This window comes from Cetorhinus maximus, chromosome 12, assembly GCF_964194155.1.
Source record: "Cetorhinus maximus chromosome 12, sCetMax3.hap1.1, whole genome shotgun sequence".
NCBI classification, from domain to species: domain Eukaryota; kingdom Metazoa; phylum Chordata; class Chondrichthyes; order Lamniformes; family Cetorhinidae; genus Cetorhinus; species Cetorhinus maximus.
This window is the reverse complement of record NC_135890.1, coordinates 15,991,966-16,008,925: the sequence shown is the minus strand read 5'-3', so window position 1 is coordinate 16,008,925 and position 16,960 is coordinate 15,991,966. Positions and strand designations below refer to the sequence as shown.

The window sequence follows — 16,960 nt, the reverse complement described above, 5'->3', positions numbered from 1 at the left end:
CCCTAGGTTCCGGAAAGGTCCGAGCAGATTGGAAAACCACACATGTAACACCTCTATTTAAGAAAGGAGGGAGACAGAAAGCAGGAAACTATAGACCAGTTAGCCTAACATCTGTCGTTGGGAAAATGCTGAAATACATTGAGGAAGTAGTGGCAGGACATTTAGGAAATCATAGTACAATCAAGCAGAGTCAACCTGGTTTTATGAAAGAGAAATTGTGTTTGCCAAATTTATTAGGGTTCTTTGAGGATGTAACACATAGGGTTGATAAAGGGGAACCAGTATGATCTAGTAATTTTGGATTTTCAAAAGGCATTTGATAAAGTGTCACATAAAAGGTTATGGTGTTGGGGGTAATATATTAGCAAGGCTAGAGGATTAGCCAACTACAGTACCAGGAAACAGTGAGTTAGGATAAATGGATCATTTATAGGTTAGCAAACTGTAGATAATGGGGTGCCACAGTGCTGGGGTGTCAACTGTTTATGGTCTATATTAATGGCATGGACGAAGGGATAGTGAGTATTATAGCCAAATTTGCTGATGATACAAAGATAGATAGGAAAGCAAGTTGTGAGGGGGACACAAGGAGTCTGCAAACGGATATAGTTTAAGCGAGTGGGCATAACTTTGTCAGAAAAGTACAGTATAGGAAAATATGAGGTTATCCAGTTTTGCTTTTCTATTCTTCCTACTAAATATTATTTAAACAGAGAAAGATGACAGGATGTTGTGTTGCAGAGGGATATAGGTGTTCTTGTACATGAATGAAAAAACGTTAGTATGCAGTAAGTAATTAGGAAGGCAACTTTAATGCAAGGGGGATGGAGTATAAAAGTAGGAAAGTCTTACTACAACTGCACAGGGCACCTCGATTACTGTGTACAGGTTTGGTCTCCTTATTTAAGGAGGGATTTACTAGCATTGGAAGCAGTTCAGTGAAGGTTCACTAGGCTGATGCTTGGAATGAATGGGTTGTCTTATGAAGAAAGGTTGAGCAGGTTGGGCCTATACTCATTGGAGTTTAGAAGAATGTGAGGTTATCTAATTGAAACATATAGGATTCTGAGAGGGCTTGGTGCTGAGAGGATGTTTCCCCTTGTGGGGAATCTAGAACTCAGTGGCACAGTTTCAGGCTCGAAGGGCCGAAGGACCTACTCCTCCACCTATTTCTTGTACAATATACATGATTTTGGCTGCCATAGCCTGTTTCACAAAAGTGTCTTCACTGTGACAATACAGACATTCGCCCTATCTTGCCATGTGAGTGAGCTTTTGGTTCATATACTATGACACAAAAACTGTGCAAATTTCTCATGTGATGTATTAATGAACCTTTGTCTCAAACTGATGTGGTATACAAAAAATAACAACACCTCAAATGGCTGCAATTTGCGTTCCTAGAAAGTGTGTGCTGAGGATTTAATTCCAACTGCAGTTGTCACCAAGAAAGCATTTTTGGACAGTTGCAACATTATGATCCAGAATATAATTTTTATTTTTTTTAAACATGGTGGGAGCTGGACTTTTCTAAGACATTAAACTCGCTTTCCGCCATTTTTTTTAAACATCAACTTAATTGCATCAGAAAAGGATCCGATCCCTGGCTTAAGGTAAAGGAGAATGCAGGAATCTAGGGTCCAAACAGAAAGCCTCAACCTTACCTTGTGAAGTCTTCCTCGTCTTCTCGTTTAGGCCTCATTTGTTTGGGCTGAGCCATGTTTGTCCAGCTTGGGAGGGATGTCAGCAGTCGGCTTATGTCCTCATCCTTTGCCCATGATGCACTGATGATGAGCTTCTCTTCTGATTGAACTATGCTCCTATATTAAAAAGAGGAATTGAATTAAATATAGATCATTTCCTGCAAGTACACTTCAGGTTGGTCTGAATGGAAGATCTCTATTAACTGGATGCTTTCTCAACTTATTGAAGAAAGACTACAGTTCAGTTTGGATATTTTCCCTGGGGTGGTCACATTACCCAAAATTTCTGTTAAAGAAATAAGCATTAAATAAAGATGGATTGGTAAAACAGTAAAAGTATGAAGCAACATTTTTTTTTTCAAAAAAAGCTGATATGGTAATATGGAAACGAATTTTAAAAATAGGGCAAGAAGTCAGACAGTCTTTCAAGTAAGATGTTGAACCAAAATCATGTCTCCCTGCTCAAGTGGAAGCAAAATATTCCATGGCACAATTCGAAGGAAGCCAGTCATTCTACACAGTTTGTGGCTAGTGCTCCCCCTCATGAACATCACCAAAACCAGGTTAACTGGTCATCCATTACATTTGTTGCTTATGGGACCTAGCTTGTGCAAACAGACTGCACAATATCAGCTGCACCTTAAAAGTAATATGTTGGTTTTAGAGTACTTTGTAATGCTTGGTTAAGGTGTTAGATTCTTTCCTTCTAACGGCAATTCCTGTTCAAAATCTTCCTGTCAAAATGGACAATTTCACATTTTCCCACATTATACTCCATTTGCCAGAGTTTTGCCCACTCACTTAACCTATCTATATCCCTTTGTGGCCATCTTATGTCTGCTTCACAACTTACTTTTCTACATATCTGTATCATCAACAAATTTAGCAACCATACCTTCGGTCCCTTCATCCAAGTCATTTATTTAAATTGTAAAAAGTTGAGGCTCCAGCACTGATTTCTGTAGCACACCACTTGTTACATCCTGCCAACCAGAAAAAGACCCATTTATGCCAACTCTGTTTCCTGTTAGCTAACCAATTTTCTATCCGTGCCCCCTACACCATGAGCTTTTATTTTCTGCAATAACCTTTGATGTGGTATCTTCTGGAAATCTAAGTACAGTACATCTACCATTTATCCACAGCATATGTTACTTCTTCAGGTTGGCTTTAAGGAATGCCTTAAAGGAGGAAAGCAAGATAGAGAAGCAGAGCAATGTAGGGAGGGTTTCCAGAGCTTAGGATCTAAGCAACTGATAGTGCTGCCATCAACGGTGAAGCGATTAAAATCAGGGATGTTTACAACGCCAGAATTAGAGGTGCAGAGATATCTTGGAGGGTTGTGGGGCTGGAGCAGATTACAGAGATATGGAGAGGCAAGATCATGGAGAGATTTGAAAACAAAAGAGTACAGAAAACAAGGGAAAGGTGGAAAACATGATTGAAAACCAGAAGAGAAAAGAAAGGGGGAGAAACAGAAAATGGAGAATAAGAGCAAAGTCGCTAAAGGCTTGTGTAGCCCCAAAAGTTGAATAACAGTGGACCCCCACAAAGGAGCAACCCTATTAGAGAAAGGGAATGCTGATCTGAAAGGACAAAGTCTTGGTACGTCACACAGATGACCATTATTCACGCGTGAACCTCAACAGTCAGCAGCTATTTGGCCACTGGGAACTTTGCAGTCAAGCCTGGTTATAGCTCAACCTGAACCGAATGTAGTTCCAGCAGGGAAGCCTGGGCAACCATCATGAATGGTTATCCTTTTTTTACGCAGAGGGTAGCGAGTGTCTGGAATTCGCTGCCAGAGGAAGTGGTGGAAGCAGGTACGATAGTGGTGTTTAAGAGGCAGCTTGACAAATACATGAATAGGATGGGAATAGAGGGATACGGACCCCGGAAGTGCAAAATGTTTTAGTTGACGGGCAATATGATCAGCGCAGGCTTGGAGGGCCGAAGGGCCTGTTCCTGTGCTGTACTTTTCTTTGTTCTTTGTTTGTAGTTATCAGAGTCTGGTACATATGGGGTTAATATGGGACTGGGTACAGTACCCCCACATGGTGATGCAAAAGAATATATGACCCACACCTAGCAGTCAATCTAGTGTTGGACACACAGCCGTGTGCACAAACAATCATGGAGACAGCTCCTAGCTCGAACCCTTCACTGTATATATGTACATAGTTCTTGTAGTTAATAAATACATAGTTAACCTACTTAAGACTACAAGGGCTTCATTAAGCCCTACTGAACGGTATCCAACACCCTACAACATGGTGGCAGCGAACGGAAAAACCCAAAACTTTGCAAAAAATGCAGAGAAAAACTAAAATCTTGAAAGACTAAAGAAAAATTCAAAGAAGCATTTCGACCTGAAGGAAAGCTTAAGAAGCAGACGCATAGAGGAAAATTGCCAGGGAGAAGCTCCAAAGAAAGGCTTGGAAGCTGAAGGCAAAAATTTAAAATTCCTCACTGCAGCAGAAAGCTCCATAGGGTCTCTTGGAAGTCCAGCTTCCATTCGCAGAGCGCAGAGTCAGCAGACCGAGCAGGTGTGAGCAAAAACTTTTAAATTCCAGGATACAGCAAGTCCTGAGAAATCTTTTAAATATTTCAGTGGTCAGAAATTGCCGTTTAAAAACTCCGTCAGAATAAACCAGATTCCCAAGTGAACAAGTGCGAGCTCGCTCCGAAAGAGAATTTTAAAATTAATTAATTCGGAAGAATTGCAACAGAAGAATCAGCTTTAAAGACCAGAGAGGCCAGGATTCGATGCTTTCGCGATCCTAGAGCATTACGCCGAAACAATGAAGTCCGTAGCTACTTGATCCAAGCAGCCACTGTTTAAAGAGTTTTTCAAGGCTGAGTGCGAGCACCATTGCAGCGGGAACCCGCCAAATCTGGCAAGCGCGGCTAAACCCTTTGTCTTCAAACGAATGGCAGCACTGACTTGAATTTCAGCAATTCTTAAAGCTGAAACTACACTTTAAAATTTTTTAAACCATAGATCGGAAATCCACCCTTCCAGATCAATTTGGACTTATCCGAGGCCCAGATCAATCACATAATTGGGGACCTTGGAGAAAAAGATTCCTTAGATACATGATTGCTTCAGATCTGGAGAAAAAGACAGAAGCTGAATAACTAACACACTATTTTACTCGGGCTCAATAGCCGACAACATTATTGCTAGACAAGGAATCAATGTATCATCGGCTAAGTTTGAAGAAGTACTAAAATCATTCGATGTCTATTTTAACCTGTGAAGTAACAAAATCCTCAAAAGGGCTAAATTTAATAAGCGTGTCTAACAGCCAGGAGAACCTGTCGACTCATTCGTTAAAATGTTCTGTACAGGATGGCTGAGGGCCACAAATATGGAGACCTAAGACCTGAACTTATCAGGGATAGAATAATTGTCGGAGTAGCGGACGACACACAATCAGACATGCTGCAAATGAAGGAAGGTCTAACCATCGAATTAGGCAATCTGAACTCTGTGTGCAGCACAGGTCCATTTTAAGAGAAGACAGCAAACCATGATACAAAGGAAACCCCACAGTCAAGTGAGTTAAGCAGCACAGAAACAGGGACACTCCAGGCCAAGGGAAGCAATACCCTAACCGACCAGTAGAGCAACCATGCCAACGTCGTGGAGCAAAGCGCCCCCCACAGACAAGATCAGTGTCCTGAAATTTCAGCCCAGTGCTTTCAATGTAACTGGCAAACCGTGCAAGGCCAAAACATCTGAATGCATGGAAGACCCAAAGATGATTATGGAGGTTGAAGCTGCACACCAAGAGGATACACAGCCATGCTTCCTGGGTGAAGTCAAAGATCCAGGATTTTCATATTGGATTGTGGACATTTCAGTTAACAGCCTTCTCACAAGCTTTAAATTGAACACGGGAGTCAGTGTTACGGTCCTATCAGACAAAGCACCATGACTGAGATGCCTCTGGCTTCAAACAACAGACACCCCGCTCTGTGGGCCCAGAGGAATCTGACTTCTGGCCACAGGCATGATTCTGGAACCACTAAGTTATGGCGGCAAACAAAACTTTGAGCTGATGTACATCATCCGTAACCAGTCCCCATCTCTTGATAGGATGCCTGAGTAGCCCTGGAATCTCCTAAAAACAGCAGAAGATATCAAGACAACCACTGATGTAAATTTTACAGAACTGCCAGTTCGTGAAAGCTCAAACACAAAAGGGTATCCTGACGGGACTTCAGTTCTGGGCTGTCTTCTCCCTTTGGAGAGCAAGTTTGTCCATTTTTGTTACAGGTGCTGGAAAACTCTCATTGGTCAGACCAGCCAACCACTCAGATGGTTATCATGATGCCTCCAGTGGAGGATAGACAAGAGAACAACCAACAACCAGAAGAGCCTCAACATCTGGATCCTATGACTGCTGATGTGGTCAACACTGTGACCACAGATCAAATGTTGCAACTCTCAGCCGGCATGACAGTGACACAGATGATGCTGGAACCAAGTAACAGCCATCCATTGCCAAGAGCACAACCCATAGCCAAAGGTTAACTTACTAAAAAACCACATCCTCATAACAGGAAAGGCCATCTTCCGTCACAGAGGACATTGCGACAACCTATCGGATGAAAGAAGAGGAGAAAAAGCGACATGGAGACGAGCACAACATTCGTCCACCCTGCAAAAAATGGGATGGAATGCCAGTTGCCCATCACCAGAACTGCCAAATTAACAAAAAGCAGCTCGATACCTAGGAATGGAAAAAGAGGATAAAAAGGTACCCAGATGCTAGAACAAACTCCAAATCAACAGTGTTTACCTGCAACGACAGAGCCTACCACTCCTTGAACAGTAGCGTGAATGAGGTATGAAAGGTTCATAATGCCTCCAGACTCCCTGAACCTATGAACTCAGAGACTTGAAGGGGGGAGATGGGGTAGTGAAAGCAATGTAAATAAACAGGTTAACTGGGATAACTTGTAAATACGTTGGATAAAAACTTTGGGGGGGTGGGGTGGGATGTGTAGTATAAGGGTCTGGCACATATAGGATTAACGTGAGACTGAATAGTGCCACTCTCACAGTGAACACATGACCCACACCTAGGAGTCAGTCTACTGTTGGATAGAGCTGTGTGCACAAGCAAGCCTGGAGACAGTTCCTCACTTGAACCCTTTATCATATATATGTACATAGTTGTTGTAGTTAATAAGTACATACAGTTAACCTACTAAGACTACGAAGACTTCATTAAGACCCACCGAATGGTATCCAGTACCTACAACAATCCTGGTCAATATTTTCCTTCCCTATCCCAAGAGTACTGAGGGTAATTGTGATGCCTCTTCTGCCATCTAAGTGCATACGGCTCAGTTTTGCTCTGAATACATTTATCCATATTTGGGAAAGTATTTTTAATTTAACGTTGATTTGGACATGGATAAACCAATGCTGAAAAAGAAAGATTTAGGCCTGAATTTTTCAGGCGCCGAGCAGGCTTGATGGGAGCGGGCGTGGAGCCAATTGTTACCTGCGATTGGCTCTGTGCCGCCATTTTATGCGGGAGGGCCAATTAAGGCCCGCCCAACGTAATACACTCAGCGCTACCTGTGCGGGTTTGGGGGGGGGAGCGGGCTTCAATCCCCCTGAGGCACAGAGCTACCTCAGGGAGATTGAATCGACATTGAAATAATTAAATAAAAGGATTAAAAATTTATTTAAACATGTCCCCTCATGTGACTGTGTCACATGAGATGGGGCATGTTTTTATATTTAGGAAAATTTTATTTAATTGATAAAAGCTTTAGGAAACCTTGTCCTGCTCGTGGATGAGGTTTCCTAAAAAAACATGAAGGTTGCTTGGCCTTTTCGCCTGCCCGCCAATCCTAAGGTTGGATGGGCAGCGTTAACAATGACATCGACTACTTTGTTAATGGCCTTAATAGGCCGTTTACATTTCGCTGGGCGCGCAGCCGACTCCGGTGCGTGCCTGCCTAACAAAACATCCTGGGACTGCGCGAAGACGTCTGGATGCATGCCCGATGTTATCTTGCATCATTTTACGCGTCGGCGTGTCGGGCCTGCCCCCTGCATGCCGACTGGAAAATCCTGCCCTTAGAGTCAAAGATTCTGAACACTGAGGCACCCTTGTGGCTTTCTTCAAAATATAAACCAGTCATTTTAATATACCAGCAATATTCTAACAAACAATTACCTATTTTACACTGTTTATTGCAACTGTTTCAAGCTGCATTAACAGAGTGTTACTACAGTTCAAGTTTCACAATTATTCCCCTCAAACGCATTTGCACTGGGATAAGAAAATGGGAAAGTTAACCCTTTTCTGGTTCTTCTTTCATTCACTCCACTTGACACATTTACTGTTTTGAGGGCCCTGAAGCCCTTTTCACTATATTTTGTCTTAATATGTTTTCTTGCTCTGTTCCATTTTGCACACTGTCTGAGCTGCTAGGAGCAATGACAAGTTACTGCGTGCTTGAGGGGGAGCTGTCTCCGGGCCAGATCGCAATCAGCTGGCTCTGAAGCACACCGCCACCTTCAGAACCAGGCTTTTCCAGACAGTTTCTAAAAACTTCAGGTGTCAGTGGTTTTTCACAAAAATCCATACTTGATCTTTGGAGATGATACACATGGATAGTTCGCTGTGCATCAGCTTTCAAAATAAAAAGGCAGTCTTTTATTGATGTCACATATTGCACTTCACAGAAGCATACAGCACAGAAAGAGGCCAACCAGCTCTTTGTGTCTGTGCCAGCTCTTTGAATGAGCTATCCAATTAGTCCTCTCCCCTGCTCTTTTCCCACAGCCCTGCACATACTTACTTTTCAAGAAAATATCCAAATCCCTTTTTAAAGTTACTACTCAATCTACTTCCACCACTTTTTCAGGCAGTGCCTTCCATCTCCCCATTTCCTCCAGGTTCTTCTGCCAATTATCTTAACTTTGTACTCTGGTCCTCTTTCCAGTGGAAACAGTATCTCCCTGTCTACTCCACCAAAGTCCATCGAGTCCCACTTCAGGACTTCAGCACAACAGTCTAGGCTGGCATTCCATTGTAGTACTGAGAAAGCGCTGCACTGTTAAAGGTGCTGTTTTTCGGATGACATATTAAACCGAGGGCCTGTATCCCTAGTCCTGGCCATTATTTATCTTCAATTATCATCACAAAAACAGATTATCTGGTCGTTAGCACATTGCTGTGTATGGGCGTTTGCTGTGTGCAAAATGGCTGCTGCATTTTCTATGTTATAACAGTGACTACACTTATTTGTAAAGCACTTTGGGACATCCGGTGACTGTGAAACGCAATATATAATTCAAAGTCTTTCCTTTGCTTCTTTGCTCTAAGGAAAACAATTCTGGCTACTTTAATCTCTCCACATAACTGAAGTTCCTCATCCCTTGAATGATTCTATAATCTAGATCGAATACTGAAGCTGAGGACTAAACAGTGATATATAAAGGCTTAGCGTAACTTTGTTTTTGCACTCTATGCTTCTATTTATAAAGCCAAGGGTGCCGTATGCACCTTTTCCTTAACTTGTGAAGGTGCCAGGGCAAAACTTTGTGATTGTGAACCACCATATAGTGAAAATCTAATTAAGGCTTTCATCACAGAATAGAAATTTAGCACTGATTTTGTCTTGAGTTTTGAGGTAGTTTGAACCTTCAGCCACATCCATAATCCCCTGACCCCTTTCAAGTGGTGAGCTCAGTTGTGTTGCTGTACAAAAGGAGATTGAGAAAGTAGGCTGGATAAGCCTTGGAGTACAGTGACAATAATAATGTGTGGGAGTCACAGAGAGACAGACAAAGAGTCGAGGACAAAAGTAGAGAGAGGAAAACAAGGAATTAGAAAGTGTGAGACAAACAAACACACATTTAAAGGAAGAGGAGAAACAATTGTTTTTCCATGTTTTATCTATGCGGAACCCCATGGGAAATAACATTATGTAATAGGTAAACCATTAGTCTCTTTGTAAAAAGGTCCTGTTGCTTCTCTGACTTACCGTGCGCAAGGTTATGGGAGATCAGTTAATCTTACTTTAAAATAGCATACAGCTCTTCAAGAGAAAAGATTATAAAAATTAGCTGTAACTTGTGTGGGAGTAGAAATGCTTTTATACCTGTTCCTATAGGGCACTGCGCCAGCATCAACCTGGCAGGATCTTTTCAAACATGAATAGTTATTTGAATTGTTATTCGAATCCTGAGCATTTCACCTCATGGCTCAGTTAGTGAGTTGGCGAACAGGACAATTACAGGTTCAATTTGACCACCCCCAGACTGGTGGTCGGTGCACAGTACTAGTTAGGCAGGGAAAAATCAGCCAGTGTTTCTGAACACGATCCATTCTTCACTTCTCCAAAGTGTACATTGGTTAAAGACAGGACCAGGCTCCATCATGACTCTGACTTGGTTGAATAAACTGCCAAAAATCAATGTCAAGGCATAACATGATTAATGGTGACTTGGACAAGGTACCAGAAGGTTCCCCCATCAGTCAAATCCTACCCAGCCAGGAAACAATGCCCAGTGGGAAGGACCTGGTCAGCAGAAAAAAAAGGTTGAAATTAGATAATCTTTTCCTATTTAACCTCATTATTTTCAACATTACTCCCAATCACATACTTTATCCACCAATGAGATACAGCAATTGAATTGTTTCCTATTTCAGCTGATTGCAATGTGTGATTCTTAATAAGTTGTTACCTTAGAAATGCAGAAATGTAGAGAGTAAATTGGTCTCATGTGCTGAGTCAGATAATGGATGATTGTGTTGAAAAAGTTTCAGTTTAATGAAATATGATGCAAGAGTAGTAATGCACCTACCCCTGCCAACACTTAGCAGAGTGACAGTCCCAACACAGCCATCATCCACTGTGAGGACTGAACCCTTATTTAAACTTGAAAAATTGAGGTGCTGGGCAGAGAATCTGACCACTGAGTGAATGGAATTGATGCTGCATAGTAGGGGATGGGGGTAGCATGGAGAAGAGAGGGAGAAGGGCAAAGTAGAAGTACCAACACTGCTTCTGACATTGAAAGAGTCTAACATAATACAGCAATGGGTAGAGCCAGAATATCAATGGTTTTGTTGGCAGGGATTGATTCTGTATAGTACTGGGACAAGTTGCGATAAACTACTGATGAATTTTAAATGGAGTGATAAGCTACTGAAGTTGTTTCCAACATCAGCTTACTACTTCGCCATAGGCTTTTTGGCAAGTTAAAATTTGTCTCATGTTTAAAACTACTACTCCCTGTAGGTAGTGTATTGTGGAAATAAAATTTTACTGCAAGTAGTGGATAAGGCTTCTGGCATTGACATAGCACTATGTGCCACTTCATGTTAAAGTAAAGAATGTGGATGCCCAGATTTGAAGGTTGGCTATTGGAATGCCAATTTATACTATCTCAATGTCTTGGCCTCTCCTCAGTTATTTCCCATTACATGAATTTTGCTACCAAACTGAAAAACCTGAGCCCACACCTCACATCTTTGCCCAGCTCCGGATCTCTGGTCTCTTATTCCATTATTCCACATACTCTCTCCCTCAATTCCTTGTCCAGACTAAACTCTCCCCTCCCCATGCTGCACTCTACATCCCCCCCTAATTCTTTCTCCATCTCAAAGCCTCAAGTCCCACACTCCATATTCCTTCATACAGTCTTTCCCCTAAATCTCCTGTAAAGTCTTCAAAGTTTTTATTCCACACACTCCCAGAACTCTCTCTCCATTCATAAAACTCCAGTTGCAGTAGCCCTGATCTTACACTCTACACTTGAACTTTAGTCTCTTCGCTCATGGGTTGCAATTTTACATGCACGTGTCATCTACAAATTGCATGTCTGGTTTCAACACTCCAAATCCAAAGCCTCAATTTACAAGCAAGAGAAACTCAAACTAAAACAGGCATTGGTATACAAGTAAATAGTAAAAAATGATTTTATTTGAAGGAATAAAGCAACTGAATAATTGGATCCCATTGCTGTAAAGTGGGCAAACACTTTAGCAATTATTTTTGTTAGAAAACGTCTTGGGCGTTTTTTGGTATTAAGTTGCCTTATTTTATGTTCTAGTGTAGCCCATTAATACTCCGGTTGTAGTAGCCCTGATCTTACACTTCATTGCTTGAACTTTAGTTTCTCCACTCATGGGTTGCAATTTTACATACACTCGTCATCTACAAGTTGCCTGTCTGGTTTCAACACTCCGTTGGAGATGTATACACTGTGGATAGATACCATTGGCCCTTTATAACATTACAGGGACCCTCATATTCATGAAATACTGAACCTGCTTTTTCCCTCCTGATGTCATGATTTCTAATTCAGTTTAAGAGAATAAATGATATGAATTATTAAAAGAAAACAAGCATCCCTTCTTCTCTATCCCATCCTGTGCCCAGAAGCCCAGGGATGAAACCATCTGCTCAGCTATTTGCCCTTGGTCTCCAGGGGGATAAAACTAACTGTAGCACCTGATCAGGTGACTTAACATCAGTGGGAAAGAACCCTAGATTGAAGCGGTTCAGTGCTTTTTATTCATGTAACACCTGCCACTGGTGGAGCATGATTTCATATGATTTCCTCGTTTATTCAGTCAGCTGGAAGATCTGCTGACAGTCCCGGGACACGGGTCCTGGCGTGTACATGGTTTGGCAACCAGGCTGTGAATGAAGGGAACTCAGATGTCTACGCTGAGCCTTGCTGACAGTTACATACAGGAGTGCTGAAAAGGGAATAGAAATCAAATCCCTTTCAGTCAACACTGCCAGATCGGAGGTTTTTAAAACATAAAATACCTTGGGCTTTGCATTCAGGATATTTCAGAATAAAGTGTCTGTAATTAAAGAACTAAACTGACATCATTTTTCGGTTCTTTGTCAGATGCTGCAAAAAATAAAATAAGACATTTATAAAAATACAGAGTGCTGGTATTGCACTGTGTAGAAAAATAATTTTTCAACTTAATAAAAATATCTGGGCATTTTACCTAAATCTGATTTTTCTTTTCCCTGATTCTGTCCCCTTCTCTCTTGAGGATGGTGGCTAATGATGGGGCAATGAGTGTTGGCAGCTTTCGTTATCTCACCCACATGACCTTTAGTCATGTGCAAGTAGGGACAGGAATGCTGCCAGGCTATTTGACTTTAAGGAGTACCACAGCTCTCACTGTACATCCCTCAGCTAGCTCAGAGCAAGGCAATTGGTAATCAGTCATTAGTGCGGGATTGGAGTTACATGCCGGCCAGACTGGTTAGGGGTGGTAGGCTCCCTACCCAGAAGAGGATTCTTACTTAGACTTAGTTTCTCCAGTCACATGTGGGACAATGGGCAGCAAGGCTCCGCCACCGGCCCCGGTCCATCGCAGTCTCTTTCGCTGCAGCTCAGGTGGTGACCCCGGGGGTTAATGAACTACGAATTACCAAATTTCACAACTTGACACGGTTCGATTTGAACTTGCAACTAAGGGCTGCATTTTCTGGTTGGGGAGCGGGGGGGCGGGGCCCGCTCACTGACATGTAAAATGACGCGGGGTGACATCGGGCGTGCGTCCCAACGTCACCCCGGGTCATTTAGATTTTCAGTTCGGCCATTTAAGGCCTTTAAAAAAGTAATTAAACCAATTAATAGACCTGCCCATCCAACCTTAAGGTTGGCAAGCAGGCAAAGAGCCCAGGCGGCCTTCAAAAAAAAACATGAAACCTCATCCATGGGCAGGATGAAGTTTCATGAGGGATTTAAAATGTGCACAAAATGTTTAAATATAAGAAATTGACATGTCCCAGCTCATGTGAAAGTGTCACATGAGGGGACGTATCAGGAATTTTTTTCCCACAAAATTTTTAAAGCTTCCACCGATCTCCGAGGTGGCACTTTGCCTCAGGGAGATCTGTGCGCTCTTTTGCGCACATGCGCGAAAGAGCGCACTCCCGGCTCAGGAAATCTCCCCCCCCCCCTCCCCCTGCACAGGGAGTGCACAGTGCTTCTGAGCGGATGTCACGCTGAGCAGGCCTTAATTGGCCCGCCCACGTAAAATGGTGGCGCGCCCCTGACTGGGGGCGCCGATTAGAAACCTGCCCGCCCACCCGTCCGCACCCGCTCCCGCACATCCCCCCTCAACGGGAGAAAAATGTTGCCCTAAGGGTTGCTAATCCAGTACCATGACCATTATGCGAGCTTACCCATTGATCCTTTTAGCCTTGGTATGCTCCAGGTTCAATTCCTAGTCTGTGCTAAATTAACTATTTTTAAGCTAGGACAGTGGCAGGAATGCTAAAATTGGCCTCAGCATACAGGATTAGAAAAGGAAAGTTCAGGTACAATTTCCTCTCCTGATCTTCATCCAGCAAGCTCCACAGGACGTCTGCATATAAGATTTGGTGAGAATAGGATGAAGCTTAACTGTAAACACGGTTCCACAAAACAAAAACACAATTACCTGGAAAAACTCAGCAGGTCTGGCAGCATCGGAGGAGAAGAAAAGAGTTGACGTTTTGAGTCCTCATGACCCTTCAACAACCTGCTGACATTTATTGCCAATGGTCACACATAAATAATGGTTAACTAGGACAGGCATTAGTGCTTCAGTAAATGAATCAATGAATGAAAAAAGGGGATAAAAGAAAAAAAGATTTGGATAAATTGACAAGAGAAACAAAGGATAGAAAGAAACAATTCTAAACAAGTCATTCGACATTTCTTCAGATTTGTAAGAATATTCTTTTGTCAATCTTGCAAGATCTACCTGAAATAGGTGCACCATGCTGGTTGGTTCCTAGTGACTTACATTGATGGGAGAAATTATCAGCCATTTTAGGGTCTTTAGAGATATCTGCATTTAATCTTGATCATCAGCTATAAGATGATTAACATTATGACCCCTAGTTTGTGTCTTGATTTGAGTGATGCTAAACAGATGTTAAACAAAGCTACCATTTTTCCCAGTAAACCTCAAGCATTAAGTAATGCCAGGGAATATCAGTAAAACAGAAGCTCAAACACTGTTGACATCACAAAATTACAACAGACATATATATTTTTTAAATTAAGGAAACTAGGTCAGGGCAGGACATTACTCAAGATGGAAAGTGGGGGACAGAATAGATAAATCAGAGTTAGTCGTTTAGATCATGCTGAGTTTAGGTTTTAAAGTTGTGCATATTATAAGGGGTTATGATTTCCATAGTTTGGGGTTACAGTAGGAAATAGTGAGCACTGATTTCAACAGTGAGTTCTGTTGTGAATCTCACTACAAATGGTAATATCCCTGATGCCGCATAATGGTTTGTTATGAGGGCATTTAAAGATTATTTTCTCATGTTTTTATTCAAATTAGTATTTATAATTTGGGTGTACCCTTAAACAGACTGCATGTTGACCATCTGTTCAGTTTTGAGGGAAAGGACTAATCACAAATGACAGCAGTTCACTAAATAGTTGCCAACCAAAGCCAAAACTTGTTTGTAAATTTCTAGATGCAAACAAGTCTCCTTTTGTCATCAATGGGTTTTGTTTCTACAAGTTAGTTTAATCAAATAGTTACGATTTGCTTGCACACCTTCTGCATCTGTAAACTGAGCAAAGACAGGACAACTGAAGGAGACCACCTGTGGTCTTGTCCTTCGCTTGGTCAAACCTACCGGCTCCCTTGGTGAGGTTCACTCGCATATATAGTACTGACTACTGTTATAGTGTCCTGTTAAAAACTTCAAGCTCTGCTTTGATATGTCTTCTCCTGACTCCCATCTGTGCAGTTGAAGTTGCTCAACAAAACTTGTCATGGCTTCACAGTGTAGGAGAAAGCTGGGAGCAGATATTAAAATGAACATAGCAAATAGCTGCTAATCAAGCATACAAGCTTGTGGTTAACTGTTAAATTAAATAAGACATTAGTGTGCCTTTGTACCATTAAATTTTGTCAATATAGATTAAATTACAATAATTGAGACCGTGCAGTGAGCAATTTGAGGCCTTTTTAAAAAGCTAGGAAATCGAAGGAAAGGGTACCATCTGAGAACTAAAATGAAATTTAAATGAATACATATAGAAAGAGACCAAAATTCAGATTGGTTATAGATAACATTGAGAGAACTGATTTTGAAATGTAGTTCATTGAGATGTAGCACAGCTTGTGGTGGAGATGGAGAGGAGCACAATGGCTTCCGGCACAGTCTTATCAGCTTTGGAGTCCTCAGTTTGAACACAGTCCAGACGGATGGGATACAAAAATAAATAAAATGAAATGTATTCTGCCCGATGATTGAGATTTGAGTTGTTAATACTGTACCAACCACAGCATTGTACATGTTATCATGACTCAATAAGTAGCTGGGCTGTGTATTGCAGGGTTGTCATCTTCTGTTAAATCCAAAACCAGAATTGAGTACTAAAATTTGCTTTGCTTCTGATTATAAATCATATACCAAGCTCAATAATTAATTCAATATTGAGGAACACAATGGAAAATGGCTGTTGATTTGAAAAGCCAGGCTCTTGGCCTTGTAATTCCTGACTCCGCACTGCGCTGGAGGAAGGCTGGAACTTCCACTCACTGAAATCCAAGGACACTGACAGGATGCAGGGGCGGGTAGAAAATTCTGGAACGGGGTCGAACATGGATGTAACCTGCACATTGAAAGGGCTTTATCTATTCAAATGGATGAGTAGACTGTGGTACGAGGGAATGGATTGATGGCTGCAGAAAGGAAAAAGGTGAGTTTGAAAATTTCCTGTGGCTGATTTTGAGGCTCTGCTTGCGGAAGTCAAAGAGATGAGGAATTGTCTTGCTGGAGTAGCTGGGAAGAAAGCATTAAAAGCAACAAAAACAGAAAGTGCTGGAAAAACTCAGCAGGTCTGGCAGCATCTGTGGAGAAAGAAAGAGTTAACGTTTCGAATCAAATGTGACTCTTGTTAGGAACTGCTCAGTTTTTGCAGCACTTCCTGTTTTAATTTCACATTTCCAGCATCCACAGTATTTTGCTTTAATTAAAAGCAACAACCCTGAGCATGTGGAAGGAGATGGCTGTGATTGTGAGTGGCACCTCTATAATCCCAAGGGTCACTTTACAATGTCAAAACAAGTTTAATGACCTCACAAGGTAATGCGTCATCAACTGAATAACAGGAAAGTGCACTGAAATACAAAGAAGCCTAATCCTAGAGCCGATCTTAACATTCAAACTGTGCCATTTGGGGTCATCAAATGGCACTGTGTTCCCTGTCCCAGAAACACTTTAAC

The 16,960-nt window shown here is 41.8% G+C and overlaps 1 protein-coding gene across 1 annotated transcript in view; it reads right to left on the bottom strand.

The window, feature by feature from the left end:
* exoc4 (exocyst complex component 4) overlaps positions 1 to 16,960 on the bottom strand; it is a 509,047-nt gene that overhangs the window by 63,000 nt on the left and 429,087 nt on the right. The window contains exon 12 of the mRNA XM_078553055.1: positions 1,665 to 1,820. Coding sequence (XP_078409181.1) covers positions 1,665 to 1,820 — 156 coding nt within the window. The remainder of the gene's footprint in view (positions 1 to 1,664; positions 1,821 to 16,960) is intronic.